The sequence below is a fragment of the Gnatocerus cornutus genome, chromosome 3 (genome assembly GCF_029298725.1).
Source record: "Gnatocerus cornutus isolate USDA-ARS CGAHR chromosome 3, icGnaCorn1.1, whole genome shotgun sequence".
In the NCBI taxonomy this organism is placed as follows: domain Eukaryota; kingdom Metazoa; phylum Arthropoda; class Insecta; order Coleoptera; family Tenebrionidae; genus Gnatocerus; species Gnatocerus cornutus.
Genome location: NC_142235.1, coordinates 14,575,452 through 14,602,495, shown reverse-complemented (window position 1 = coordinate 14,602,495; position 27,044 = coordinate 14,575,452). Strand labels below are relative to the sequence as shown.

At 37.8% G+C, this 27,044-nt stretch overlaps 5 protein-coding genes across 5 annotated transcripts; 3 read left to right on the top strand and 2 right to left on the bottom strand.

The window, feature by feature from the left end:
• The first annotated feature begins 401 nt into the window (after positions 1-401).
• Positions 402-7,399, top strand: LOC148177313 (uncharacterized). The gene is made up of 5 exons (XM_088032493.1): positions 402-802; positions 1,274-1,605; positions 1,651-1,819; positions 5,278-5,647; positions 5,699-7,399. The coding sequence occupies exons 2-5, from the start codon at positions 1,373-1,375 to the stop codon at positions 6,007-6,009; spliced, it is 1,083 nt and encodes a 360-aa protein (XP_087888619.1). The 5' UTR covers positions 402-802; positions 1,274-1,372; the 3' UTR covers positions 6,010-7,399.
• A 2,461-nt stretch (positions 7,400-9,860) lies between these two features.
• On the bottom strand, positions 9,861-12,414 carry LOC148177312 (ribosome biogenesis protein BOP1 homolog). The gene is made up of 2 exons (XM_088032518.1): positions 12,245-12,414; positions 9,861-12,083 (listed from the first exon to the last, which is right to left on the bottom strand). Exons 1-2 carry the CDS (start codon positions 12,338-12,340, stop codon positions 9,915-9,917), a joined length of 2,265 nt encoding a protein of 754 aa, XP_087888644.1. The 5' UTR covers positions 12,341-12,414; the 3' UTR covers positions 9,861-9,914.
• Positions 12,415-12,567: 153 nt separating this feature from the next.
• Positions 12,568-13,726, top strand: unc-119 (unc-119 lipid binding chaperone). Its single transcript, XM_088032519.1, has 3 exons — positions 12,568-13,002; positions 13,048-13,220; positions 13,268-13,726. The coding sequence occupies exons 1-3, from the start codon at positions 12,656-12,658 to the stop codon at positions 13,384-13,386; spliced, it is 639 nt and encodes a 212-aa protein (XP_087888645.1). The 5' UTR covers positions 12,568-12,655; the 3' UTR covers positions 13,387-13,726.
• A 1,090-nt stretch (positions 13,727-14,816) lies between these two features.
• On the bottom strand, positions 14,817-16,119 carry LOC148177310 (sn-1-specific diacylglycerol lipase ABHD11-like). The gene is made up of 4 exons (XM_088032403.1): positions 16,043-16,119; positions 15,494-15,992; positions 15,100-15,458; positions 14,817-15,000 (listed from the first exon to the last, which is right to left on the bottom strand). The coding sequence occupies exons 2-4, from the start codon at positions 15,887-15,889 to the stop codon at positions 14,862-14,864; spliced, it is 894 nt and encodes a 297-aa protein (XP_087888529.1). The 5' UTR covers positions 15,890-15,992; positions 16,043-16,119; the 3' UTR covers positions 14,817-14,861.
• Positions 16,120-18,554: 2,435 nt separating this feature from the next.
• LOC148177309 (fatty acid synthase-like) lies at positions 18,555-25,880 on the top strand. Its single transcript, XM_088033307.1, has 18 exons — positions 18,555-19,015; positions 19,064-19,267; positions 19,313-20,269; positions 20,318-20,692; positions 20,739-20,965; positions 21,009-21,354; positions 21,395-21,646; positions 21,692-22,667; positions 22,717-22,847; positions 22,895-23,051; positions 23,097-23,743; positions 23,790-23,945; positions 23,992-24,243; positions 24,290-24,443; positions 24,490-24,845; positions 24,895-25,180; positions 25,227-25,490; positions 25,539-25,880. The coding sequence occupies exons 1-18, from the start codon at positions 18,555-18,557 to the stop codon at positions 25,878-25,880; spliced, it is 6,543 nt and encodes a 2,180-aa protein (XP_087889433.1).
• Positions 25,881-27,044: the final 1,164 nt, after the last annotated feature.

Below are 27,044 nucleotides of genomic sequence, written 5' to 3'. Positions count from 1 at the left end.
CTTCCGGCGTCGCCCCCGCGACGCCGATGTTTGGGCCCCGTCCATTGTTAAGTCCTCGCGACGCATGACGCATTAACAATTTTCATGACGCATCTCCCTGAATTTATGTAAATTTGAGCGTTGCCGCCCTTACGTCGTCTCTTTCAATTGTTTACAGTACAGTCCCGTCTTCGTCATCCGTCAAGCGTTTTTTTTCGTAACGTCGCGTATTTTTTCGAGGAGAGTTGCGTCGCGACGTCGATTCTGGCGTCGCGTGATGTTTTTCGTCACGTCCGAACCACCCTCTGTCTCATTTGCGTGTTATTTGTCGGTGGTGGAATCGGAGTTTTTGTCACAGAGTGTACCAAGCCGGCAAAATTGCAAATGGCGGGGGTCTATATATAAATATTATATTTAGAATTGTTAGCACGTTTTCGGTTTTGTGGTGGATTTTGAGTGAAATTGGGGGTCGATGTGAGAGTTTCGTTGTGTTTTTTGGAGATTTTTAAGGTTTCGGGGTGGTTTTGGGCGAAGGAAGACGGGTCACAGCCTACTTGTTTATATTTTAAAATTGAATAGTACACCCCCTGGATCTCGGAAAGTAAATATTGTAGTGCGCCGGTGCTAGTGAGGACGTACGTGCACGTTTCTTACATGCTTCTAACGTGTGTCTTCGGCGACACCGCCGTCGTCAACTCAAGTCGGTGATTGGTCCTTACAAGCAATATAATTATTTAAGTGAACATTTTGCATTAAAAGTTTTTATCGATTTTTTACGCATTTTTCTCGGTGCTGGCACTTGAAAAGCGGTCTTAAAGCAAGGGTAAGTCCACCCTCTACCCCCGACACTGTTCTCTCACTCATTAACACCTAATTATCGCCGTAAATATTGTTTTTGTTGAATATTTTTTCGTCGCTATTATTTAGGGGTTAACCAATATGGCGAACCTCGCTTTTTATGTAATGTTTATCAAAGAATCGACGCTTTTTGTTGTTTTTCCACCCCCAACACCCTCGAAACCCTAAATTTACGATAATTGCACCTCATGCCCTCCCTGAAAAAAATCCAAAACAACCCCCCACGTTGGCCTTGGATTTTGACTTTTCACGCGCTTTTCGTTTGTTTTCCGCCACTCGCTGTAGTTAGGTTATGTTGAGTATTTTTTTGTTTTTCGTCTCGGAATTTTCCGTCCGTTCGACCGAGGCGATTATTAAATTATGCGTGACCACACAGCCCCCTTGTTTTATTTATTTAAACAAAATGGCGCACTGTCTAATTTCCAATTGTTTCCAGGTCTGGGACGATTGTACATTGAAAAATTATTTTTGGAGGAATATACACCGCCCCCTTGCTCTAATGATCGAGTGAACCACTGTCTACAATCATTCGAAGATGGTGACGCCTCCTCAGCAGTTCTGTGTTCGATGGAACAGTTACCAATCTAATCTCCAAAATGCCTTTCCCAAGCTCCTAAACTCGGAACACTTCGTCGACGTGACGTTAGCCTGTGAGAACGAAATGTTGAAATGTCACAAAGTTGTTCTTTCGGCTTGTTCCACCTATTTTGAAAAACTACTCTTAGACAATCCTTGCCAGCACCCTATCATCTTCATGAAAGACATGAAGTGAGTACAAAGACAACCTGGTTCGCCGCTAAATTTTTTTTGTAGGTTCCAAGAAATGCAGTCACTTGTCGATTTTATGTACAAAGGAGAAGTGAATGTTACTCAGGACGACTTGCCATCACTTTTGAAGAGCGCGGAAGCTTTACAGATAAGGGGGCTGTGTGGGCACGAACAACTGCTAAGTCAACAACAGCTGGGGGCCCTCAAGCCGCAAGTACGTTTTAGTAGGCTTGGAAGTACTATTTTTTCGTTACTTTGACAACGGAGTGACGTCCAATACAGAGTGTTTACATTAGTGCAACTAAAATGGCTTTGTTTTGATACTGTTCTGCATCTGTCACTGTTAGGTTATGACCATAATTGACATTTTTGATAGACAAATTGATGACTGGTGATTGCGTCATTTTTATCAATTTCTTCCGTCGCCATGGTAACGCTTACACCCAATTTAATTTGATGTTTTAATTTATACATTTTTTAACCAGGTAGCTTTATTTTTCGTACATTTTTGTAGACTGTTTGATATTTTTGACAATTTATTTTTTTTGGCACTTGTTCTGTGACACTTTTGAGTCTAAAAACTTTGACGTTTATTTGAATTTTGGATTTTAAAATGTTTATATTTGTCAATTTTTTGAGTTGGTCTTATTTTTCACATTTTATCAGTGGAGATTTTTTTAATTTTGGGACCCACAAAATAAACAGTAAAAAACTGATTTTGATTATTCCGGGAGTAAAAACACAATTTTTGACAATATTTCAATTTTTGTTTTTTTTTGTACATTTTTGGATTCTGTTTAGCATTTTTTTATAATCTCTTTTGGGGCTTGAAATTTTGACACTTTTTAAGTCTCAAAAGTTTGAGGATATTTAACAAGTTGATATTTGACAATTTTTGGACTTTGCCAATTCTGACTAACCTGGGATTAGCAACACAATTTTTGAATTACGCAGGTTAATAACATAGGGGTCGATTTCAAGTGTGACTTGCGTTACTGCAAATCCCATTTACAACATAGCAACGCCAATCATATTGCTCATACCTTGGCAACGGTTGCAAATTTGCGTTAACGGCAGTGACTTGAAATCAACCCGTTAGACAATAAAACGCCGATTTTGACTATTCCGGAATTAATAACACTATGACAACGTTTGAATCGAGCAGCTTAATTTTTGTACATTTTTGATTCCGTTTGACATTTTTGAAAATCTGCTGTTTTGGGGTTAGATCTTTTGACATTTTTTGAGTCCAAAAACTTCGAGATTTGTGTGAATCTTGTATAACCTTTCGTGGCAAATGATTTTCAAATCGATATTTTACAATTTTGGATTTCTAGTCATATTTTTAACAATTCATGAGTGAGGAGATATTTTTTAATTTTGCGGTGTCACAACTGTTGATGTAAAAGACAATAACCAGCAGATTTTGATTATTTCGACAATAAAAACACAATTTTTGACTATATTGAATTCGGGGAGCTTTTGCCTTTTTTTAATTATTCGATTCTATTTGACATTTTTGACAATCTGCTGTTTTGTGGCGAAATCTTTTGACACTTTTTAAGTCAAAAATGACAGTAAAACGCGGACTTTTGTTATTCCTGAATTAACAATCCTATTTTTGAATCGAGCAGTTTTTTGCATCTTTTAAGCCTGTTTGACATTTTTGACAATCTAGTGTTGCGGGGTCTCATATTTTGACACTTTTTGAGTCAAAAAATAACAATAACGCATATTTTGGTTATTCCGGATATAACAGTCTAATTTTTGACAATTTTTGAATAGAGCAGCTTAATCTTCTTTGCATTTTTGAACCCTTTTTGACATTTTTGACAATCTATTGTTTCGGGGTCCGATGTTTGGAGTCGTTTTGAGTCTAAAAATGACAATAAAACGCAGATTTTGGTTATTCCGGATATAACAGTCTAATTTTTGACAATTTTTGAATCGAGCAGCTTGATTTTCTTTGAATTTTTAGAGCCTGTTTGACATTTTTGACAATCTAGTGTTTCGGGGTCCGATATTTGGAGTCGTTTTGAGTCTAAAAATGACAATTAAACGCAGATTTTGGCTATTCCAGAATAATAATCAAATTTTTGACAATTTTTAATCGAGCAGCTTGATTTTATTTGAATTTTTGGAGCCTGTTTGACATTTTTGACAATCTATTGTTGCGGTATCTCATATTTTGGCACTTTTTGAGTCTAAAAATGACAATAAAACGCCGATTTTGGCTATTCCGAAATTAACAATCAAATTTTTGACAATTTTTAATCGAGCAGCTTGATTTTCTTTGGATTTTTGGGGCCTGTTTGACATTTTTGACAATATATTTTTGCGGGGTCTTATATTTTGACACTTTTTGAGTCTAAAAATGACAATAAAACTCAGATTTTGGCAATTCCGAAATTAACAATCAAATTTTTGACAATTTTTAATCGAACAGCTTGATTTTCTTTGAATTTTTAGAGCCTGTTTGACATTTTTGACAATCTATTGTTGCGGTATCTCACATTTTGGCACTTTTTAAGTCTAAAAATGACAATAAAACGCTGATTTTGGCTATTCCGAAATTAACAATCAAATTTTTGACAATTTTTAATTGAGCAGCTTGATTTTCTTTGGATTTTTGGGGCCTGTTTGACATTTTGACAATATATTTTTGCGGGGTCTTATATTTTGACACTTTTTGAGTCTAAAAATGACAATAAAACGCCGATTTTGGCTATTCCGAAATTAACAATCAAATTTTTGACAATTTTTAATCGAGCAGCTTGATTTTCTTTGGATTTTTGGGGCCTGTTTGACATTTTTGACAATATATTTTTGCGGGGTCTTATATTTTGGCACTTTTTGAGTCTAAAAATGACAATTTTTAGCTATTCCGGAATTATAGTCGGAATTTTGTAACTTTGGTTTAACCCCGCCCACATAAACAAATGACGATTTGAATTTGTCGAATCAAGGAATGGCTAGCCTCCTTTACCCAACATAATAAAAAATCTGACAACTAAAGTGTCACACGTGTCAAGAAGATTTGCAGTTTTGCGGGTATTCAATTAATCGTGAAAACCTTCGTCGATTTTGATGGTGTTTCGTCTTCTAATGTTTGGATATTTCTACCCCGGCTTCTCGCAAATATCAACGAACTATCAAAATGTTGCAGAGTAAATCAGACTTTCAGCTAAAATTCAATTGGCCCAAAAGGTAGGCAAAGTTAAACCAAAGTTATAAAATTTTGACTTAAAACAATCAAATTTTTGACAATTTTTAATCGGGCAGCTCGATTTCTTTGCATTTTTGGAGTCTGTTTCACATTTTTGATAATTTGGAATTTCCGGGCTAAATCTTTTAATACTTTTTGAATCTAAAAACGGCAATGAAAACGTCGATTTTGCCAATTCCAGATTTAACAACACAATTTTTTGTACGTTTCTGGAGCCTGTTTGACATTTTTTACAATCTGGTGTTTGGGATTACATCTTTGACACTTTGAGGTTAATGTGAGTCTTGTGAAATCAAAAAGTCGATATTTGACATATTTTGACAATTTTTGGATAATTCGTCATTTCTTTCACAATTTTTAGAGAAGAAACTTTTAACATACAAGACAATAAAATGCCAGTTTTGACTGCTCCCGGATTAAACATCGAATTTTTGCAAATTTTCCAGGCCAAATCTATCGTAAACAATGTCGACAACAAAAACCACGACGCGCCAAAACCCAGCGAAGAAGCCTCGAAAGAAGAAAAGCCTGAAAGCTGCGAGAGCGCGAACAACCCTTCTTCGTCCGAATGTGATTCCAATGATGGCGTCCAACACAAAGGTAACGACTCGATGTCTACCAACCACCTGAAGCGGTTTTTCCCCAAACAAGAAATGAAAGAAGAACTAGGAGACAACGACTCCTACTACGAGGGCGAAAGTGACTTGATGGACACCGAGTTCTTGGAGGAAGACGTGGCAATCAATACGAATGATCTCAACAAAACGCCGGAATTTGCCATTGCAAACGTGTCTTGTCAGTACGATGGTACTCCAGGTAAAAATTGACAGTACCGATAGATAGAGTAGATTTCTTGATTTCTTGCAGGATCGGCGACAAATCGGCGCATCCGACGGTCCGACGAGGAGCTCCGCCGCGCGGCCGAGTGCATAACAAGAGGACAAACCTTCCAAACGGTCAGTGATCAGTTTAATATCCCCATATCGACAATCCGTTTTTATATGGCAAGAAAGGGCATCTTACCTCGACGCAAACGAGGCAGGGCATGTTCAGGTCCTACAGGTTTACCAATGCCCGTGCAGTCATACAACTCGCCGGGTAATACCAGTCCTGTGGGACCCCCTTACCATATCGTCCACTATAAGTTACCAGCGCTGGGCGTCTCAAAATTAAAGTAAAACAGGACAACACTAATAGGCGGACCCTCATTTTTTTCCATCATGACATTTTTTTTTATTTCTTTTACACTATTTATCTATTTATTTTTACGTTTTATATGCGATTCAGTATTTAGGTTTTTTATTTCGACTGTACTTAGAGTAGGAGTTTGCGCGCTGCCAAATATTTTTTTTTATTCTGCCATTTATTTATTACTAAATAAGAAAAAAAATGGAAAATTGTCTTCTAAGATATTAAGATATTGTCGTGGTTAGAGAATGTAGGACGTTGTGACTTAGGTTAATCGGAATTTGGTGAAAATAGAATTGTACAAAATTCTCTCATACTGAAGATGACAACTGTACTAGTCCGAAACGATGATTATTTTGTATATGTGAGATTGCCTCTTTTTTTTTAGTATTTTTTATAGAATAGGGCTGCCATTCGTGAGACCACGTGATATTTTTTTTCTCATTCATCTATTTATTCCCACCATCATCGTGACGTCACACCATAATCAAAAGTAGGCTTCCATCGTATTTTAAGAACAAGAAGAATCTCTTTTTTTTCGTATTACTTAGAGACTAAGAATTTAACCAAAGCAGTCGACTGATAAATAGAGTGGCAGCTTAAAGAGACTAAGCAATACCAACACAACACAAAACAACACTAGAATTTTACGCTTATTTTTGTTTATTTTCGTTCCCTTTCGCCAGTGATACACGTAGCGAACCGCACTCACCTCATGTTTAGTTCCGGGGCGACTTTTTGTCGTCCGTCTTGGAGAGTCGTGCGACAGAAAATCGCGCCACTCTTCTCGTATCTCATTTTTAGTGAAAAACAGATAAAAACCGAGACACCACTGTTTAGGTGCCAGATTCTCTGATCTTTGTAAAAAAAAAATAAAAAGTAAACAATCGTATTTATCGGGCAAGTGTTGGCAACACTGTCGTCCCGAAAACAGTAATTATTATCGATAAGACTTAGTGATAAGTGATTTGTTAGATTTAGACCAGTTTGTGTTGAGATATTTTTTTCTTTCACTACGTTTATTATTGTTTCTCTGTCTCTGATTTTCTCATTTTTTTTAGTTTGTAGGTTCGTGTATGATATGTAGCCGTTGTCTTAGTTTAGGAATTGCTCTCTCAATTTGAGTATTGATTCGGTTTTTTTGAGACGACAAAATTTGGCCGGTGACGGCCGGTTTGAGTACCTATTATCGGTTTTTCGCAGCTAAATTCCGTTCAGTTTTTCTTACTTTCGTAGCCAACCTCTCCCTGTAAAGTATATTATGTGTACAAGTGCCATCTATAATATATTTTTCTAGTTAAATAGAACGCTTATGTCTTGTGACTTAGACATTGTATACAGTATTCTGTCGTAAATATACAAGTATTATATACAAAACTAGATGGAGACGTTTTGTGCCTTTCACGCGGAATTTTCCTTCTTCCTCGCTCCTTTCTGTTTTTCTCAAATTCTTTTAGTCTTTAATTGAACTAAAATGAGATGAGATGTATTAATTTCCGACTGATTTACTAGTTTTGTACTAAATTTTGACTAATTACGACTAATCTGATGGAAATTGAGCCAAATTGGAAAAGCCATTTGCTAGAAATGTATCAATTTGAGATTAATTTACAAGTGTTAGACTGAGCAAATTCGACTAAATTTTGCCTCAAATTAGTCTAAATTGAGCTTATGGGAGTGTCATTAGAGGAGGTGCACTAAATAGAAAAGTTTTTGACAAATCAAATTTGAAAGTGACAAATCAAAAATTAGTAAACTAATTAATTATTCTAAATTGGACTAATTATGACTAATTTGATATAAGCTGAGCCAAATTGGAAAAACATAGGTAACTGAAAAGTCAATCATGATAAACTAATTTGCTCGAGATGTTCTAATTAACTAATTATAATAACTAGTTACCAAACTACTAATCTTGAACCGGGCAAATTAGTCCAAATTTTGCCCTAAATAAGTACTATAAATTAATCTAAATTGAGGATGTCATTAGTAAGGATACACTAAATAGAATAGCCTTGAATTGCGACTAATCACAAATTAGTAAACTAATTATCTTTTCTAAATTAAACTAATTTTGACTAAATTGATAGAGTCTCAGGCAAATTAGAAAAAGCACAATGTAACAAGTCTGATTAGATCAACTAATTTGCTCGAAATGTTTGAATTTCTGACTAATTGCCTAATTGACTAGTTTAGCAAATTAGTCTAAACTAAGCTTATGAGCTTATCATTAAACAGAATATACTAAATATAAGATTAATAATTCTACTGGGACGAATCAACGGACAGGAAAGGAATGTATCTGGGACTAATTAATTATACTACAGTGGACTAATTACGACTAATCTGATGGAAATTGAGCCAAATTGGAAAAGCCCCAATGTAATAAGTCAGCCTAGATAAACCAATTTGGTCGAGAAGTTTTAATTTCGGACTAATTACCTAATTTAGGAATCTTGGACGGGGAAATTTGGACTAAATTTTGCCCCAAATTAGTCTAAATTGAGCGTATGAAGATGTACTAAATAAAAGAGTCTTGGACTGGGACGAATCACAAACCAGTAAACTAATTATAAGTAATTATACTAAATTGGACTAATTTTGACTAAATTGATGGAGTTTGAGCCAAATTGAAAAAGTCACAATGTCATAACTTGGTCTAGATAAACTAATTTGCTCAAAATGTATTAATTTTGGACTAATTTCCTAATTGACTAGTCTTAGACCGGGCAAGTCGGACCAAATTTTTTTGCAAATTAATCTAAACTAAGCTTATGAGGTCATTAGACAGGATATACTCTAGAAGATTCTAATCTTGGATTGGGACGAATCAAAAACCAGTAAACTAATTAATTATGCTAAATTGGACTAATTCCAATTAAACTCGTAGTCTGGGCCAAATTGGACAAGCAAAAGAGCACAATTAGTCTAAATTAATAAACCAATTTCCTCGACATGTTTTGATTACGGACTAATTTCCTCACTGACTTATCTTAGATCGGACAAATTGAACTAAATGTTACCCGAAATTAGTACTTTAAATTAGTGTAAATTTGACTTATAACTAAATAAAACAGTCTTGGATTAAGACAAATCAAAAGCCAGAAAACTAACGTAGTTGGGACTAAATAATTATACTAAATTGGACTTTTTAATAAGTGATGGAGCCTAAGCCAAATTGGAAAACCCACAATGGAGTAAACTGTGCTAGATAAACTAATTTCCTCTATATGTTTTAATTACGGACTAATTTCCTATCTGACTAGTCATGGATTGGGCAAATTGGACTAAAGCTCACCAGAAATTAGTACTTTAAATTAGTCCAAATTGAACCTAGATGAAGTCATGAAAAAGGATGTACTAAATAGAAGAGTTTTGGACTGGGGCGAATCAAAAACCAGGAAACGAATGTACCTGCGATTAATTAAGTATACTGAATTAGACTAATTACGACGGAAATTGAGTCAAATTGGAAAAGCCACAATGTTATAAGTTAGCCTAGACAAATTAATTTCCTTGAGATGCTTTAATTTAGGATTTATTTTCTAATTAACTAGTCTTAGACCGAAATTGCCCCAATTAGTACTTTAAATTAGCCAAATTAGGCCGGAACTAATTAATTAACTAAATTGGACTATAATTATGAATGGCGATAAATTAAGTCAAGCCATGTGGATTAAATTATTTGTCAAAGGCAAGAACTAATAATTAATTAGTCGTATCCGAGCAAATCTAACTAAATTTACTTGACTTAAGTGTTTTAAACTAGATAAACTGGTTTGATGTGATCAACTTTGAACTGTGGAACCAATGAAATTAGGAATGTTAAGAAAAAAAAACATTTTGAATCAACTTTTTATTAAAAAGAACTCTTCATCCATTATTAACTAAATCCTTAGTTCGAATACAACTTAACCGTCCCATCCGCCCCCGACGAAAACACCCACGGCTGTAACGGATGGAAATGGACCCCGAAAATTCCAAAGTCATTATTAGTCTCATGGTCCTGTAACCTCTTCAATGGTACAATAAGAGGATTCTTCAACAAATCATTATAGACCATTCCATGGGACACTATAAGACTCTTATCATCGGAACCCGACGCAAACAGTGGGTACCGTTTATGGAACGCTACACCCCTCACAGCGGTACCATGAAGCCTCAATGTTTGATAAGGCTTGGTGCTAAGGTCCAGGTCGAACCACAACATCTTCCTGTCATAGGTACCAACGAGGAGGTTATCACCGCCTGGATGGATCGCCATGGTTGATATCCATTTCGAGTTGGTGAGGAGCTTCTTCATGAGGTTCTGTTTGACCAAATCGTAGACACGGACGTGTCTTTGCGTCGCGACGAAGAGGAAGGGTTTAGTTGGGTGGAACAAGACACATTGGACTAAGCCTTTGGATTTGGTGAAGGGGATTTGGGAGCGACGCCGACTGATCTGGTTGATGAGGACTGATCGGTTGAGACCGTCGGGCATCACAGTTGCGAAGTAGTCTCCTTTTCCGTGCCAGGCGACTTGGGAAACCTCTTTGAAGTGCTTGAGGACGATCCGGACGCCTCTATCGTACAGATCTTGTTCCACGGAGCTGCACCACTCCACTGTGGTTTTAATGCGTTCGCTGATGATGGCGTCACTCTGAGGAGGTGTCTCAAGAACTGTATCAGTTTTCTCGCACACGACGAAGTCCCCGAGGTGTGGGTTGACGAGGAGGACACTATTCCCAGAAGCTACAAGAATAAGAGAGAGGGCGCTGTTGGGGCACCACTCCACAGAGCGTACGACTCCATCCGTATCGATCGTCTTAAGACATCTTCCAGTGTTGACCTCCCAGATTTTAACAGTACCATCATCGGAACCACTGACCAAGTACTGACCACTTTTATCGGTACTAATGGTGCGGACCATGTCACTGTGTCCTTTGTACTCCACCGCGAGGACTGTTGGAAATGGTTGGAGGTCCTTCGGACTCGGGAGTTTCGGCACCAGAGACTCCGGTTCGATGTTCAACTTCATTTTAATCCCTCGAGGACACAAGTACAAGTCGAGGCATCTCAAGAACCGCTCTTTGATAAACCGCGAGTAAGCCGGCACCTGCCTCAAAGACCCGTACTTCTGAGGTACGAAATGCAACTTCCGCTTCCACGGCGCGGTCTTATGTTTATTCCACTGTTTCAACTCCCTCTCATCGAATAAGTACTCCGGAGGTGGATTGTACGACTCTGCATGTCCAGGAAGATGTCTCTTCGGCGCCGCTATGTGCTTATGAATCCTCCTCATCTCCTCGGGTTTGTCATCCGTCGCCCACAACATATAAAACTGCGGTTCTTTCTTCGCCCTCAACTTTGCCGCCTCTGCTCTTGTCTTAATCCACCCCATCTTCAGCGCGTGGACTAATTTCGACACCTTCTTCGCGTCGCTCTGGCTAGGTAAAAACGACCTCTTATGCTCGGGGTATTTTCGCACGGGAGTCTTCATCACCTCGCTGGTGAACCATTCAATCCACGGCGCGTATTCATCGAAAGTCGCGTCTGGAATCTTATTCGCTTTAATGCGTTTAATCAGACTGATATCGTCATCAGACAGGAGGACGTTTTGACCAGTTTGCGGATCCTTAACAGTGCGCCAGAAGTCCGGATCCTCCATACGTTTAAGGAAGTCGTCCAACTGATCCCCAGTCTCAGGTTTTATGATCTGGTTGCCGTCCCAGTCGTACCCCAAGTGCTTGAACTCGTCGTACCAATTCATAGGGATGTTGCCAACGGTATTGCGAATGTCTTCTTCGTCGGAGGTGTCGTGGTCTTCGTATTCGTCCGGTTGGGACGTGGAGGGTGTTTGTGCTGAGTCAGCCTCCGTCGCTTCGTCTTCATTTTGGTCATTTTCAACATCTTCGTCTGTTTCGGGGTCATCTTCAGCTTCTTCGTCCGTATCCTGGTCATCTTCGTCACTACTTTCGTCGCTTTCCTCCAGGTCTAAGTCGTCTTCTTCGTCGCTTTCTTCAATGTCGCCTTCAGAGTCTGAGCTGTCGTCGTCACCATTCACGGTGTTGAAGAGCTCCTCCTGGAATATGTTGAAAACAATAACGACAGACCAAAATTTGAGTTTTTTAAACTGACGAGTCAATATTAATGAAATTTTATGCAAAATCAATCAAAATTAGTTGAATGTTATGCTTGTGAAGATCAAGGGGGCTGCAGGAAATGAATGTTGGTGCAACTAACCTCACTTTCCGCCGATTCCGCTCCTGAGTCCGGGTCTTCGTTGTCTTCGTTCTTCGTTTCAGTTTTTCTTTTCAAATTCTTCCGTTTGTTGCCCATTTTAACTCAGTTTTTAATCATCCACGCATGTTAAAAGTGAGGTTATGTCAACTTGGTTTGACATGTGTAAACGATCTAGGGAATTTTGGTAACATCCATTGGTACTCTGGGACAAAATAAATAAATAAAATTGTGTTTTTCTTATTTTGTACAGCAATTGGAAGCTCTTTTTTGTATAAATAAGTAACAACTGCGTGTAAAACCCGTTTTTTGTTCGCCGAGTTCCTAAATCTGGTCTAAGTTGGCGTCCCTGTGGATTGACAGTCGCCGCTGTCACTCACCTGTCATTTGTACTTTTGTTTATAATTCAATAAAATGAGTGTTGTGCGTGAAAAAAGGGAAAGCATCCCTCGCCCCCTGCCAGTGGTGGACTCTTCAAAGACCATAACACCTGAAGACGTCCTCAGACTGACGAAAATCACCGAGACGTATTTGTGCGATCCCGACGCCAACATCTACGACATCGACTTCACCAGGTTCAAAATCCGCGACTTGGAAAGCGGCGCCGTCCTGTTCGAGATCGCCAAACCCGTTCCAGAGAACGTGGATGACAACGCAGAGAAGAACCAAGAGAATGAAGAGCCGATAGATCCGAATTCGGGGCGATTTGTTCGGTACCAATTCACGCCACAGTTCCTCAAGTTGAAGACAGTGGGGGCAACGTAAGTAAGGCGAAAGTTAGGGTGAGAGCTGATGGTTTGTTGCAGGGTTGAGTTCACGGTGGGTGGCAAGCCTGTTAACAGATTTCGGATGATTGAGAGGCACTTCTTCAGGGATAAGTTACTGAAGACTTTTGATTTCGAGTTCGGGTTTTGCATTCCGTACTCGAGGAACACCTGTGAGCACATTTATGAGTTTCCAATGCTGCCGACAGATTTGGGTAAAATTAAGATTTTTTTTTGGCTACTTAAATGTTTTTTTTTTCAGTGAATGAGATGATTGCGTCGCCGTTTGAGACTCGATCGGACTCGTTTTACTTCGTAGACGATTCTCTTATTATGCATAATAAAGCTGATTACGCTTACAACGGGGGGATGTCGACATAACCTCAAACTTTTTACAGGGTTGTTACAATAAATTTGGATGTATACTGATTTGAAGAACCACTTTTCTTGTACTTTACAGTTTTTGTGTTGCACTGTTTCACGATAGCTTGACATGTAGCACTGCAGCTTTGTCTACAATTTTATTTGTAGGGATAATAATCAAAGTGAATACGCAATAAATTTAGATGGTTGTCGCACAAGAGAACTGTGCAAGGGGGTTGCCCTGAAATTATTCGTTTGTAGGTTTCTACACCGTGATAAAGATAAATGTGTTCTAAATTGTGTATTTATGTACATTTAAATGCATTTATTTACAAATATACCAGTTAATTTAAAAGAATCTCATTTCTGCTCTGTCAAAAGTGCTCGTTCATCTACAATAAAACATCAATTGAGTATTTAAATAGTGATGGACCAGTGCCCCGCCTCTTCTGTCTACTGAAACACCGCCTTCGGGAATAATCGATCGTGGTCGCTCCACCTACAAACCAATAAAAATGGTAGGTATGCACATATTTTACCATGTGTTCAAAATTTTGTATTTAGGTGCGTTTGCAGGCATTTATTTCCAAATATGTTTTAATTTAAAAAGAGTTTCTTTTCTCCACCTGTCAAAAAACACCCAATTCGTAAGCTTGTTTACTAACAATTTATAATAAAATGTTTGTTGCCTATTTAAAAAGTTGGGCCGCCTTTTTGCCCCGCCTTTCTACGTGTACTGAATTTTCGTCCTTGGATTTACAATTGGCGGATCTGCTCGTGGTCGCTCCGCCTACAAAGCAATAAAACAATATTTTTAAAAGTATTCATATGTTTTATGTGATTTAAATTGTGTATTTATGTGCAAATAACCATTTAATTTAATAAACGTTTCTTTTCTGCATCTGTCTGTCAAAAAAACAAAATTCCTAGGTTAAATTACTTACAATTTACAATAAAACGTCTATTGGCTATTTAGAAATTTTTATGGGCTTTTTGCTGTGCACTGAGTGCTCCGCCTTTTCTACATACTGAACCTTCGCCTTTGGGTTTAATGGGTGGGTAAAAACTCGTTATCGCTCCGCCTACAAGCCAATAAAAACGATATTATTAAAAAACGACAGCTATTTTCATATTTTACAAGTGTATTTATGTACTAAATAAATGCATTTACAAATAAATTAAATAAATAATTAATTTGTACACTCGTTTACTTCCAATTTACAATAAAATGTCTATTGGCTATTTAAAAAGTTAATGGCTGTTCTCTATGTAGCCAGTGCCCCGCCCCTTATATGTACTGAATCCTCGCTCTCGGGTTTATGGGCAGGTCTAAACTCGTGATCTCTCCGCCTACCATCTAATAACAACGAAACTATTGAAAGGCAATAGGTGTTTACACACTTTAATCTAAAGGAGGTCTCTTTGTCTGCGCCTATCAAGAACAACTCTCAAGTCATATGGTCGTTTATTTACAATTATTTACAATAAAACGTCTATTGGCGATTTAAAAAGCTGATTGTGGCGTCCAAAAACTGGGCGGGCTTCTCGCTATGCAACCAGTGCCCCGCCCCTTCTATGTACTGAAACTCCGCCCTCGGGAATAATTGGCGGATCTGCTCGTGGTCGCTCCGCCTACAAACCAATGAGAACGAATTATTAAAAGGTGCAAACAATTTCAAAGCCCTCTTGGAGACCATTATTAGAATAAAAACAATTAAAATTTTAACGTACGGTATGTAATCCGAGTTGCTGCCTCCCATGAACAAAACGGGGCCTTCATACTTGTAATTGGGGAGTACCGGAAATTTGGTAACCTCGTGGTAATTTTCCTCCAATGTCTCAATATTAATTCTCCATGTATAGCCCCCACTTCTGTGTACCAAATTCGTTAATAAAAAACTCCTCAAATCTTTGTCGTCAATTTTTTCAGCTAACTGTGCGTCGACTTGGGCTCTCGCCACTGACATTGCCCCATCCTTTGGCAAACTTACTCCTTTCAAAATATCAAATAAAACGGGCATTGTCTTCAAACTGGCACTGTTGGAAATTGGTGAAATGTCGGCGACTATCAATTTTTCTACAAAACTGGGCTACAATATTAGAAAACATCTACAAGGAAGCTTACATATTTTAAAGCGAACAACATAACGGCGCGCCCCCCCATGGAGTGCCCCAAAAGCGCAACTTTTTTATACTGTAATTGGTCAATGAGACTCTTCAAATCTTCCGCTAAAAGGTCATTGCTGTGGTCAGTAGTATGGGGGCTATCGCCATGGTTTCGTGCATCCACTGCGATAATCTTCCGATTAGTTTTACTATGGTAAACTTTACAGAGACTGTTCCAGTTGCCTTTAGAGCCAAAAAGACCATGCTTGACGAACAAGGGGGGCACAGCCGGAGATGCTGGGGGGTTGGTATTTTCGTACGAAGCATAAGCTAGTCGCACGGGCTCCAACTGGGAAGACTGACGAACGGCGAACTTCACGGGGGGGCCTTTCAACAGGTTTCGAAAGATGGTCATTTTGAGGTTATCTAAAAGACGAGGTTGAGGTTGAGATTGCGATGAGAGTGCACGATAATATGCAAAGTAGTGTGGTTTTGGAGAAAATGATGCACAGGTTTATCTGGAGAAGAAAATTGGAAATCTTCTTTGCGAGATTTGAGGTTATGTTACCGGTTTTTAGGTTGGTACTGCTGTTATCAAATATTCGGAATAAGCTTCACTATTTGTACTGTAATGTGACTTTACTGATTTCTTTTACCAATAAACAGCGTCTTTGGAGTACTTAAGTGTTTTATGTGCCTTTTTCCCTGATTTCCTAGGTATTTTTATAAATCCTGGTTCTTTCATTGTTTTCTGCGAAATTTAAAATCGGTGTTTAAAATACGTGTTTAATAAATTGTAGGCATTTTGTTGTGTTTCAGAAGTTTTGAGAGATTTAAAACACAGAAAAATTAAAGCACACTATTATACTTCCTCTGTTCGGAAATAAGTGTCCGATTTGAACTTTTTGTCTGTCCGAAAATAAGTGTCCACTTTTTAAAAAAATTGTATTTTTGTTACAATTAACAACTCAACAAACTTTATTACTTATAAACACACTGCTAATAGAAAATCATTGAACAATTGAATTATTAGCATTCTTGATTAAAATGTACTTTAGAATACCCATTTTGCTTTTTTGTAAAAGGTATACTGATACACACCTTATTGGTTGTGTTTAGACAAATTAGGCTTTTTCTTCGTCAAATTCCTTAAATTTTCGTTTGCAGTTTCCATATTTTCATCAAACTGGTGTTTTAATTTTTCAGTTCAAATGACGAACAATTGAATTATTTATTACGGGTGAAAAACCCAACAACTAGCAAAATTGCACGTACTGTCACATTAAATATGGATGTAACTGGCAGTGATAGTTGTTTTCAAATCTTTCTTAACCAAACTTTAATTCAAAAGAAAAATCAAAATCGGACACTTATTTCCGGACAGAGGGAGTAATAAGTAATAATAAATAAAGTAAGGCGCGATATTTATTTTATTTTCAAGAGTAGTTTTACTCATTTCTGTATTGTAGACTAATAGATTTGATATTTTTCCACCTTTATTGTTATTTTAAGTGTTTTATGAAACAAGTTCTGATGCTATTTTCACTAATTTGCATATTAGGTAGGTACAATGACGGCCAAAATAAAGTGGTATAGTTCGGGGACTGAAATACCGTGTTTATGACTTAATTGGGGTACTCACTGCACAAAGAGACAAAACCACCACCGTTGTTGATTTCTTTATCTTGTGGTTTCGCCTCTTTGTGCAGTAAGTACCCCAATTAAATCATAAACACGGTATTTCAGTCCCCGAACTATACAGCTCTTGAATGACAAATTGTTATCCGGACCAAAAATTATTAATTAACAGTTGAACTACTAGACCTACTAATAAAGGACGTTATCATATCTACCAATAATAGGCACTTAAAGATTTCCGGCGATTGTTTGTTTTTAGGTACTATTAATGCATGATTTGTTGGCTGAAATAATGCATTAAAGTGGGTTATTAATGAATGATTTAATGTGTTTATTATAGGCAACCTATTACACACGCAATACAATAAATTCAATAATGATCTGAAGACGCTGTTCTAAAGGCCCTGGATCTGTTTGTTTACTAATACCAAATCAAAACGACGATTTTCAGACTTTACATAGAGATTCCTAGTTCGATAGACATTGTTTGAAATTACACTCAAATTTGTCAACTGCGGACACATCGAGCACATCTATCATAGCCTCACTTTAATTTTTGTGTATTTGGTTGCATAATCATCTTTGTACCAATTTTCTTTTTATGGTGATTTTTTCAATATTCGATCTCCGAAAAAGTTTTGTAATTAACTCTATGGTTAATGGGCGATTAATATTCTCGCTTATTAACGGTTAAAATCGCTTAATTATTAATCGCTTTTATTAACCAACTTGTTTGTTAAATAACTGTTATCCTACAAGGGGCAACCTGTGTCTACAATGTAAAGGTGTTTTGTAATTGTGGATGCATTTAAAAGTAAAAGAAAATAAGGAAAACACTGTATAAGAACTCTAGAACTGTAATATCAAGTTTTTTTCTTATGTTTTATTAATGTCATTGTTTAACATACAAAAATTATCATTATGCCTACTTGGAACATCTGTTTTACATAGCTCAATTTTAAAAAAAATGTGGTCAAAGACTTTGATGTTCAGAAGCAATTATCATAAATCTTCGTAGGATAATAATTATTTTTTTATATCGTCTTTCATGCTTTTGACTTTTGAAGTTTGCCACCGACTTCTCTATTTTGATTTTTGAAAAACGTAGAAAATTACTTCGCTCGTCTAACGTCTGAGGACACTCTTTGACTTCCCCATTTGAATGCAATTTTCATGTTATAAGTTTTAGCATACAATTTCAATTTGTTTGTATGCTAAATTTGTAACCATAGTTGCTTTTCAATGTTGCGAATAAATAACACATTGCAATTTTTACAAGTTTATAATATTTAAGAATTCAAGGGCAAAAATTAACCTATTAACTTATACGTGCGCATTGTTTTTTCTGTTTGTGCATTTGAACCTCCACCCTCCTTTATGTATATTCAAAATTTTCTGGTATTTAATAGCATCGTTAGTTAACGACAACGTAATGTGAGAAAATGTGTTCTAACGACAATCCTAGTTACCAATATGGACGTTGGTTATCCTCTTGTCCCCCCAGCGAAGAAGTGGTCATCTCAGGAATGTCCGGACGTCTTCCTGAATCCAACAACATCTCCGAGTTTCATGACCATCTCGTCAATAAAGATAGCATGGTGACTGATGACAATAGAAGATGGGAAATAAAGGATCCTGAAGTGCCACAACTCTGTGCGAAAATCTTCGACATCGATAAATTCGATGCTGGATTCTTCGGGACGCATTTTGACCAAGTGGAAACTATGGATCCTTTGATACGTGTTTTTATGGAAACTGCCATTGAAGCGATTATGGATGCAGGAATGAATCCGAAAGAGTTAGAAGGGACGAAAACTGCAGTTTTTGTTACTTCAATTGCGACAGGTGTTGAAATAGGTGAAGTTTATAGTAACTTGGAGTTGAAGAAACGTGTAATAACTGGGTAAAAACTTAGTTCTTTAAAACTGGTTAATACTGTGACTATTTTTAGGATGTTAAAATCTTTTATGGCTCATCGACTGAGTTACTACTTGAAACTAAAAGGTTGTTCTGTAGCACTCGACACCGCTTGTAGCAGCAGCTCAAATGCTATGGATTCCGCTTTTAGAGCGTTAAGAAGTGGTCAATGCGACAATGCTATCGTTGCTGGTGCAAACCTAATTTTGCATCCTGCTAATACTCGTCACTTCTTTAGGTTCTGATTTTCTAACTAAAGACCTCTTTTAACAACTATTTTTAGACTAGGAATACTAAGCCCTGATGGTGTCTGCAGAGTGTTTGATGAAGACGCTTGTGGTTACGTCAGAGGCGAAGCCATAGCCTCTATTTTCTTACAAAGGGCCAAAAACGCTCGACGAATCTACGCGACTGTCATTAACACCAAAGTTAACAGTGATGGCTTTAAAGAACAAGGAATTACATTTCCATCAACACAAGCTCAAATGGCTCTCATGAAGGAGATTTACGACGAAAGCGGCATTTCTCCTTCTGACCTCAGTTATTTAGAAGCTCATGGAACTGGAACTCAAGTTGGTGATCCTCAAGAAGTTGAAGCGATTGATAAAGCCTTAGCCAAAAGAAGAAATCAGACGCTTTTAGTAGGATCTGTCAAATCAAGTATTGGTCACACGGAAGTGGTGTCTGGAATCTGTTCCATTATCAAAGTTTTGCTTGCTATGGAGTCCGGTGTAATAACCCCTAATATGAACCTGAGGAAAATAAAGAAAGGCTTGAAGGGTTTTGAAGAAGGGAGGATGAAAGTAGTAACCGAGTTAACGGAATTCACAGACGATGATCGTATTGTTGGAATAAATAATTTTGGATTTGGTGGTAACAACGTACACGTCATTTTAAGATCAAGGAAAATCAAACCTGGTGACGGAACACCCACTGATGATCTTCCGAAGTTGGTTTGTGTAAGCGCCCGTACTGAAGAAGCTGTCCAAAGACTGTTAAATGGTGCGAAGATGGACGCTGACTTCATTGGACTTCTTCACCAAGTCTTCAAGATTGATTTCCCCGGTAATTTTTACCGAGGGTACACTATACTTTTGAAGAATGGAATTAGAAGGTCATCTTCAAAGTTTACGACAACACAGTTACCATTCTACCTCTTCTTCGGGAAGTTTAACAACAATTTTAGAACTTTAGGATTGTATTTATTGCAATTTCAACTTTTCAAAGACATAGTTGGAAGGTTAGTGCGTTAATTTTTATCATAGATGACTTAAAAGTCTGTTTGTAGAATCAACAAAGTCTTGAGGAAGAAAACTTTTGACGACATCTTGAAGGGTCGGAGTGACGAAAAAGACAACTTTGTTGGCTCTCTTTGTGTTCAAATAGCAATTGTCGATATTTTGAAAGAATTAGGTGTTTTCCCCCAAAGGGTTTACACGGATTCTTACTGTAAGCTTGTGTCTGCGTATTTGGATGGTACTATCACTTTAGAGGAAGTGGTTTCTTCAGCTAACCAAAAATCAGACTTTCAAACTTGTAACAAGGAACTAGTAGAAATACCTAAAAACTCCTTCACTGTCAACGTCTCAGACTCTTCTTTAAATTGCAAAGATATTGAAATGGTCGATGGTGGTACCGTCACATTCCTCGAAGTCTTAGGAAGGTAAACTTACCACACTCTCACTGCCAAAAGTCACTTAACTTTGCAGATTGTATGAAAACGGTCACACTCCGCAACTCCACAAGTTGTACCCAAAAGTCGAGTACCCAGTCACTCGTGGTACTCCGATGATTTCGCCTTTAATTCAATGGGATCACAATAGATGTTGGAACACCTACAGATATGTGGATGGTATATCTCGTTGCGACCAGAAGGAGTTCGAAATTGCCCTTAGGGTTGAAGAACATAAATTTATTTCTGGCCACGTGATCGATGGTAAGTTACCTCAACAATGGTCATCAAGTTATGAAGATTTTAGGTCGGAATCTCTTTCCGGCGACGGAGTACTTACGCTTGGTCTGGCAAACTTTGGCTCAAAGTCGACGTTTGATGATCACAGATGTTCAAGTAGTCTTTACCGATTGCAAGTTTATGAGAGCAGTGACCATGTCGAAGAGCGATTTTGTGACTCTTTTGGTGACGATTCATCCAGGGAGTGGTTACTTTGAAGTCACGGAAAAGGATTCGCTGATTGTTAGCGGGTTTGTTCGTGTGGGCGTGGATGAATGTGGTCTTGAACCAATAGAGTTTAATCATGATCCCACTGAAGAGTTACAACAAGAAGAGATCTATCGAGAGTTGTATTTGCGTGGTTACAATTATAGGTAAACTTTCCATCAAAGAAAGACTTCTATTGTGGTTTAGTGGTTTGTTCAAAGGCATCCAGAAGTGTAGTGTTGATGGTTCTGTTGGTTTGGTTAAGTGGGAAGATAATTGGGGGGTCTTCATGGATAAGATGTTGCAGATGGCTATTCTGCAGACGGATTCTAGACTGCTTTTTGTTCCTGTTGGTATAAAAAAATTGAGTATCAATCCAGAAAAACACTTGGTGGTGATTGACCACCTTGAAGAATTGTCAATTCCTGTCTGGGTTTGCAAGGATGCCAACATTATCAAGTAATTCCTTCTGGTTACTTAACATAATTCTGCATGTACTTCTAGATCTGGAGGCATTGAAATAAGTGGACTTCTGGCCAAATCAATTTCAAAGAAAAAACCGCGACTGGAACCAGTCCTAGAAAAGTACCTATTTGTTCCCAACGTTTCATCTTTATCTCTAGCGGAAGCTGTCAGAGTCAACACTCAGATCATCCTTGAGAACTCCTCAGGAACCCATTTCCAAGCGGTTGAAATCGCCGATGAATCCTCTCAACGTGACGATTTTCTTTTACACTTAGTTAGTGAAGTACTGGATGACATTCCTTTGGTGGTTCCCGACTTTACCATTTCTTCTAAAATAGAAATCGAAGAATTTCCAGGTGTTAAAGTTACCAACGTCACGCTAACACCTGAAAGCAACTTAAACTTGCTTGTTGGTACTCAACTTTTACAACGCCCGAATTTGAAACAACTCATGCTCTCTTTGAGTACCAATGGGTTTGTTTTCACGCGCGAAGATGTTGCGTTTGTACCAGAAAGTACCAACGAGATTGAGGTTCTCACTGCTTACTCAACGGATAAAGAGAAACTGATTATGTTCCGACAAAGTCAACCAGTGTTAAACACAAAGTTCATTGAAGTGTCTTCGAGTAACTTTGAGTGGTTACCGCAAGTGAAAACTGCTCTTGAGAATGAAGAAAATGTTGTTGTCCACTCGAAGAATGTTGAACCTGAGGGAACGTTGGGTTTGGTCAATTGTATCAGACGCGAACCAAATGGTAATAAAGTCAAATGTTTCTTTACCATGGACGAAAATTTTGACTACAAGGACCAGTTAAGAAAAAATTTGGGAATCAATGTGTACAAGAATGGTACTTGGGGGACGTACCGACATTTGCGTCTTGAAGAAGAACCAGAAGTCGCATGCGAGCACTGTTTCGCCAATGTTACCAACAGAGGTGACATTTCAAGTTTAAAATGGTTCCAAGGAGAGTTAAGTGAGAGTACACCACTACCAACAGGAAAAATTTTAGTTTCAGTGAGTGTTACACTTAATAGTTGACTTAAGATTTTCTGAATGATTTCAGACCTATTACTCTTCTGTGAATTTTAAAGACATCATGCTTGCTTCAGGTCGTGTCTCTGTGGATGTTTGCGTCCAGAGCCGTTTGGACCACGAGTGTCCCATCGGTTTTGAATTCTCAGGAAGAGATCCAAAGTAAAATTTATTACATTGTCAACTACTTAAGTAAGGGTGTTTTCTAGTGGTCGTCGCGTGGCTGGAATGGTTACCAACAAAGCTTTATCTTCTTACATCGTTGCTGATTCAGATGGTTTATTGGCAATTCCGGATTCGTGGAGTCTTGAGGACGCAGCGACAGTTCCAACAGTGTATTCAACAGTCCTCTATTCTCTTTTAAAAGTAATCAGAAAGTTTACGAGTCATTTTTACCTCTCTGTTTTGTAGGTTGGTCAGATGACGCACGGCTCGTCAATTCTAATTCATTCTGCTACTGGTGGCATCGGTCTTGCTGCTTTGAACGTCTCTCTTCATTACAATTGTGAAATTTTCGTCACTGTTGGCACTCAAGAGAAGCGCGATTACCTCAAGACGCATTATCCCCAAATTTTGGAGAGTCGTATCGGTAATTCGAGGGATAATTCTTTTGAAGAAATGATAAAAAAGGAAACTGAAGGTCGAGGTGTTGAGTTTGTGTTGAACTCTCTTGCTGACGATAAGTTGAAGGCTTCGGTGAGATGTTTGGCGAGAGGCGGATGCTTTTTAGAGATCGGTAAATTCGATTTGGCCAATGACACTTCTTTGAATCTTCTATTAATGGAGAGAGGAGCGAGCTACCATGGCGTCATGTTGGATAGCATCGCTTATAACTCCCCGGAGAGAAAATCGGAGTTGTACCAATTGATGTCGAAAGGTATTAAAGAAGGTTTTGTGAAGCCTCTCCCGCGAGTTGTCTTCAAAAAAGAAGAGGTGGAGGCGTCGTACAGGTACATGATGACTGGGAAACACATTGGAAAGGTCTTGGTGAAGATCAGAGATGAAGAAAAAGAGAAGACTGTTGTTCCCAGAAGAATAAAATTCAATGCTACTCCAAGGTGGGTACTAATTTTGTACCATCACTAGTAACAGCAAAATTTTAAGATTTGTTTGTGACGTCCGATTCTCCTATGTCATTGTTGGTGGCCTCGGAGGATTTGGTTTGGAGCTCGCTGATTGGCTCGTGTTGAGAGGAGCAAGAAAACTCGTTCTGGTTTCTAGAAATGGAGTTCAAAACGGATACCAAAAGCAAAGAATTGGGTAAAAGATTCGAATACGGAGACCAACAACTGACTCAACTTTCTAGACTTTGGAAGTCGTACGGTGTTGATGTCAAAGTGTCAACTAGAGACGTTACGACAAAAATTGGATGCATCCAGTTGTTGCAAGAAGCAACAAAGTTAGGGCCTGTTGACGCCGTCTTCAATTTGGCGGTGGTTCTTAGAGACGCCCTCTTTGAAGATCAAACATTAGAATCCTTCTTGACGTCAATGGCACCAAAAGCTCGAGCTACTGAGTTTCTAGACGAGCTAACAAGAGAATTCTGTCCTCAGTTGAGGTCTGTTAAAAAACATGTTAACAGTCGTTTAATTTTTTTTCTTTAGACATTTCGTCATTTTTTCTTCAGTGTCTTGTGGTCGTGGTAATCCAGGCCAAACCAACTACGGAATGGCAAACTCAGTCATGGAAAGGGTGTGCGAAAGGCGCAAGGCTGAAGGTTTACCAGCAGTTGCCATTCAATGGGGAGCAATCGGAGACGTGAGTTTCGCTCCTTCCGCAACGTCTTTTCCAACAGTTTTTCTAGGTCGGTTTGGTAGCAAAGATGCAGAAAGAAAACAAAGAACTGGTCATTGGTGGTACTCTTCAACAGAAAATCTCCAGTTGTCTTGAAACTTTAGATAAATTGTTAACCCAAAATCACCCCATAGTCTCTAGTATGATCGTAGCGGAAAAAAGCAACAAAAGTTATGGTATCGTTAGCGCAACTGAAGCCGTTTCTAACGTTATGGGAATTAAAGACTTAAAAACAGTCAGTCCACATTCAACTTTACCAGAATTAGGAATGGACTCGATGATGGGAACGGAAATCATTCGATTGCTTGAAAACGAATTTGAGATTTATGTTACTCCGAAAGAAATGCGAAATTTAACATTCGCAAAGTATGAACGTGTCGTTTGACGTCCAATTATTACTTCGTATTTTTTACAGATTGGCCGAAATTGAAGCTGATAAAAGCAACAAAAGAGGAGAAACTGCTCCAACTAAATCAGATAACGTTTTTTTTCGGACCCTTCCTCACATTAGTACATGTAAACTTCCAGTTATTGAACTTAACAAGAAGGAGAGTAAACGTGTTGCCTTTTTATTCCCGGGAATTGAAGGAGTCTTTGGACATATGGAGACATTGAACAAATTAAACGTACGCCTTTTGGGTGTCCAATATCATATTAATTTCGAGGAGACAGTTCAAGACCTAGCTCTCAAGATTTTATCGGTGAGTGCCTTAAATTTCTTAGAAACCAAAATCAAGTGAATTTTAGCACGTCGAAGAAAAAATCACCAAAGAAGTTGGTTTCATTCTTCTCGGCTACTCCTTCGGCGCCAACGTCGCTCTAGAGCTAACTGCCCTTCTAGAAGACAGAGGTTACACTGGAAAAACAATCCTCATTGATGGTTCCCCTACGTATCTAACAGCTGCAGCTAAAGTTAATAACTCCATCAAAGAAGACGAAGGCTTTGACATTACTCTTATTCAACAGGTTTTGGGCTTGTGGTTGCCTACCGAAGAACTGTCACAGTACAAAGTATATGACAACGCACTACTAGAATTTAAACTCAAAATTCTGTTTCAGGACCAGTTTGCAAAGTGTTCTACGTTTGTAGAGAGAATAGATCTTATGATATCATTAATTCCAAGCGAAGTCATAAAAGGGACAAATTTTGACAAAGACTCTGCCATTGCTTTGTTCAAGCGGTACAAAGCTATGATCAGTTATAGTTTTAGTCATGCGAAAGTTAAATCAAATCTTCAGTTGATAAAACCAGAATTTCCTTTGGCCGAAGATGATGAGGATTATCAATTATCAAAACTGTGCGAAGAAGCAGTGGCCGTTACGACCATTGGAGGAAATCATTTGTCGATGTTGAATCAAGATGAAATTATTGACAGTGTACACAAGTTTCTTGAACTGTAGATGTTAGGTACTACAAATTTGATCAAAAAATAAATAACTGTATTGTTGGTTTAAAAAATTCTTGAATTTTTGGAAAATTTTTGCAAAATGGGTTTTAGATCTAAATCATAATTGCACGTTTTATGTTTTTATTATTCGTTAAAGAAAAAACAAAAACAAAAGCGGATATTTGTTTCTTTTACTCTACAAGTTGTAATTGACCACAATTGGTAATCACGTCTGAATGCATAATTGGAATTAGCATACAATATGTATGTATTATGTCGAGCCATTATTTTAAGGTGTTTTTAGAAAATTGTAGTTTACAAATTTGATCGGGAACTATCAACCTTGAATTGATTTATTATTATTATACTAATTTACTAAAATAATTCTATTTTATTGTACCCGATTGCAAAAATTTTGCTAAATTAAAACTTGTATTTTTCCATTTACATTTACACTCACAATCATATGCAAAAAGTCGTGAGCCCGTTGAAAATTTCCACCAAAATTTAACATTACATAAAACACATAAACAAAAGCAGGAAAACCAGACCCCGACATCCTTTGTTTTTTGCATTTTTGCTGGACATCCAATAAGTTGTTTTTTTAACATCCTTTAATTGACTTAAAAATTCGTTCAATAATCGTCAGAATTTGAGCCAACGAACGAGAAGTTCCAACGTTGAAATAAACCCCAAGATAGTTATTTGTTTCACTAAGCTGGAAAATGTTCTTTTGGAAATGCGAGGAAATCCAAGCATTTTCCAGACGTGTGAAACAAAATCTTGCGTGCCGACAATAACTAACAGTTACTTATTTTGAATAGAAACGTAGAAACGATTGTGATTGGTGAACATTTGCTTGTGACGTTTGTGATTGGTTAACTTTAATTGCGCTAATTTCAAAGAGTTTAGAGCTTAGAAGGTCATAGTTTGTGGTTAATGGGCCTTTCGTTATTTCATCCGCAAACTCAGTTGTGAAAATATTTTGTTACTACTTTTTCTCGGATAAATTTTTCGCTGGAAACTTACTGATGAAAATTATTTTTTGTGTTTTTAAATAGATCTGACCTTAAGCTAAGATTTGATACCAATTAATCATTGAGAAAAACTACTTACACTGCCAAAAAACTACTGACTTTGTAAAAATTGAGATTGCGGTATTTGCCGCTTAGAGAAC

Bases quoted from the DNA above. Each gene is read 5' to 3' on its own strand.
- unc-119 (XM_088032519.1), top strand. From the start codon at position 12,656: ATGAGTGTTGTGCGTGAAAAAAGGGAAAGCATCCCTCGCCCCCTGCCA. The intron at 13,003-13,047 runs GTAAGTAAGGCG...GGTTTGTTGCAG, and splicing joins TTGAAGACAGTGGGGGCAAC to GGTTGAGTTCACGGTGGGTG. The intron at 13,221-13,267 runs GTAAAATTAAGA...TTTTTTTTTCAG, and splicing joins AATGCTGCCGACAGATTTGG to TGAATGAGATGATTGCGTCG.
- LOC148177310 (XM_088032403.1), bottom strand. From the start codon at position 15,889: ATGACCATCTTTCGAAACCTGTTGAAAGGCCCCCCCGTGAAGTTCGCC. The intron at 15,459-15,493 runs GTAAGCTTCCTT...CTAATATTGTAG, and splicing joins TGTTGTTCGCTTTAAAATAT to CCCAGTTTTGTAGAAAAATT. The intron at 15,001-15,099 runs GTACGTTAAAAT...ATTGGTTTGTAG, and splicing joins AGCAACTCGGATTACATACC to GCGGAGCGACCACGAGCAGA.
- LOC148177313 (XM_088032493.1), top strand. From the start codon at position 1,373: ATGGTGACGCCTCCTCAGCAGTTCTGTGTTCGATGGAACAGTTACCAA. The intron at 1,606-1,650 runs GTGAGTACAAAG...TTTTTTTTGTAG, and splicing joins ATCTTCATGAAAGACATGAA to GTTCCAAGAAATGCAGTCAC. The intron at 1,820-5,277 runs GTACGTTTTAGT...CAAATTTTCCAG, and splicing joins TGGGGGCCCTCAAGCCGCAA to GCCAAATCTATCGTAAACAA.
- LOC148177312 (XM_088032518.1), bottom strand. From the start codon at position 12,340: ATGGGCAACAAACGGAAGAATTTGAAAAGAAAAACTGAAACGAAGAAC. The intron at 12,084-12,244 runs GTTAGTTGCACC...AACATATTCCAG, and splicing joins CGGAATCGGCGGAAAGTGAG to GAGGAGCTCTTCAACACCGT.
- LOC148177309 (XM_088033307.1), top strand. From the start codon at position 18,555: ATGTGTTCTAACGACAATCCTAGTTACCAATATGGACGTTGGTTATCC. The intron at 22,848-22,894 runs GTAAAATTTATT...GGTGTTTTCTAG, and splicing joins TTCTCAGGAAGAGATCCAAA to TGGTCGTCGCGTGGCTGGAA. The intron at 23,744-23,789 runs GTGGGTACTAAT...CAAAATTTTAAG, and splicing joins AAATTCAATGCTACTCCAAG to ATTTGTTTGTGACGTCCGAT.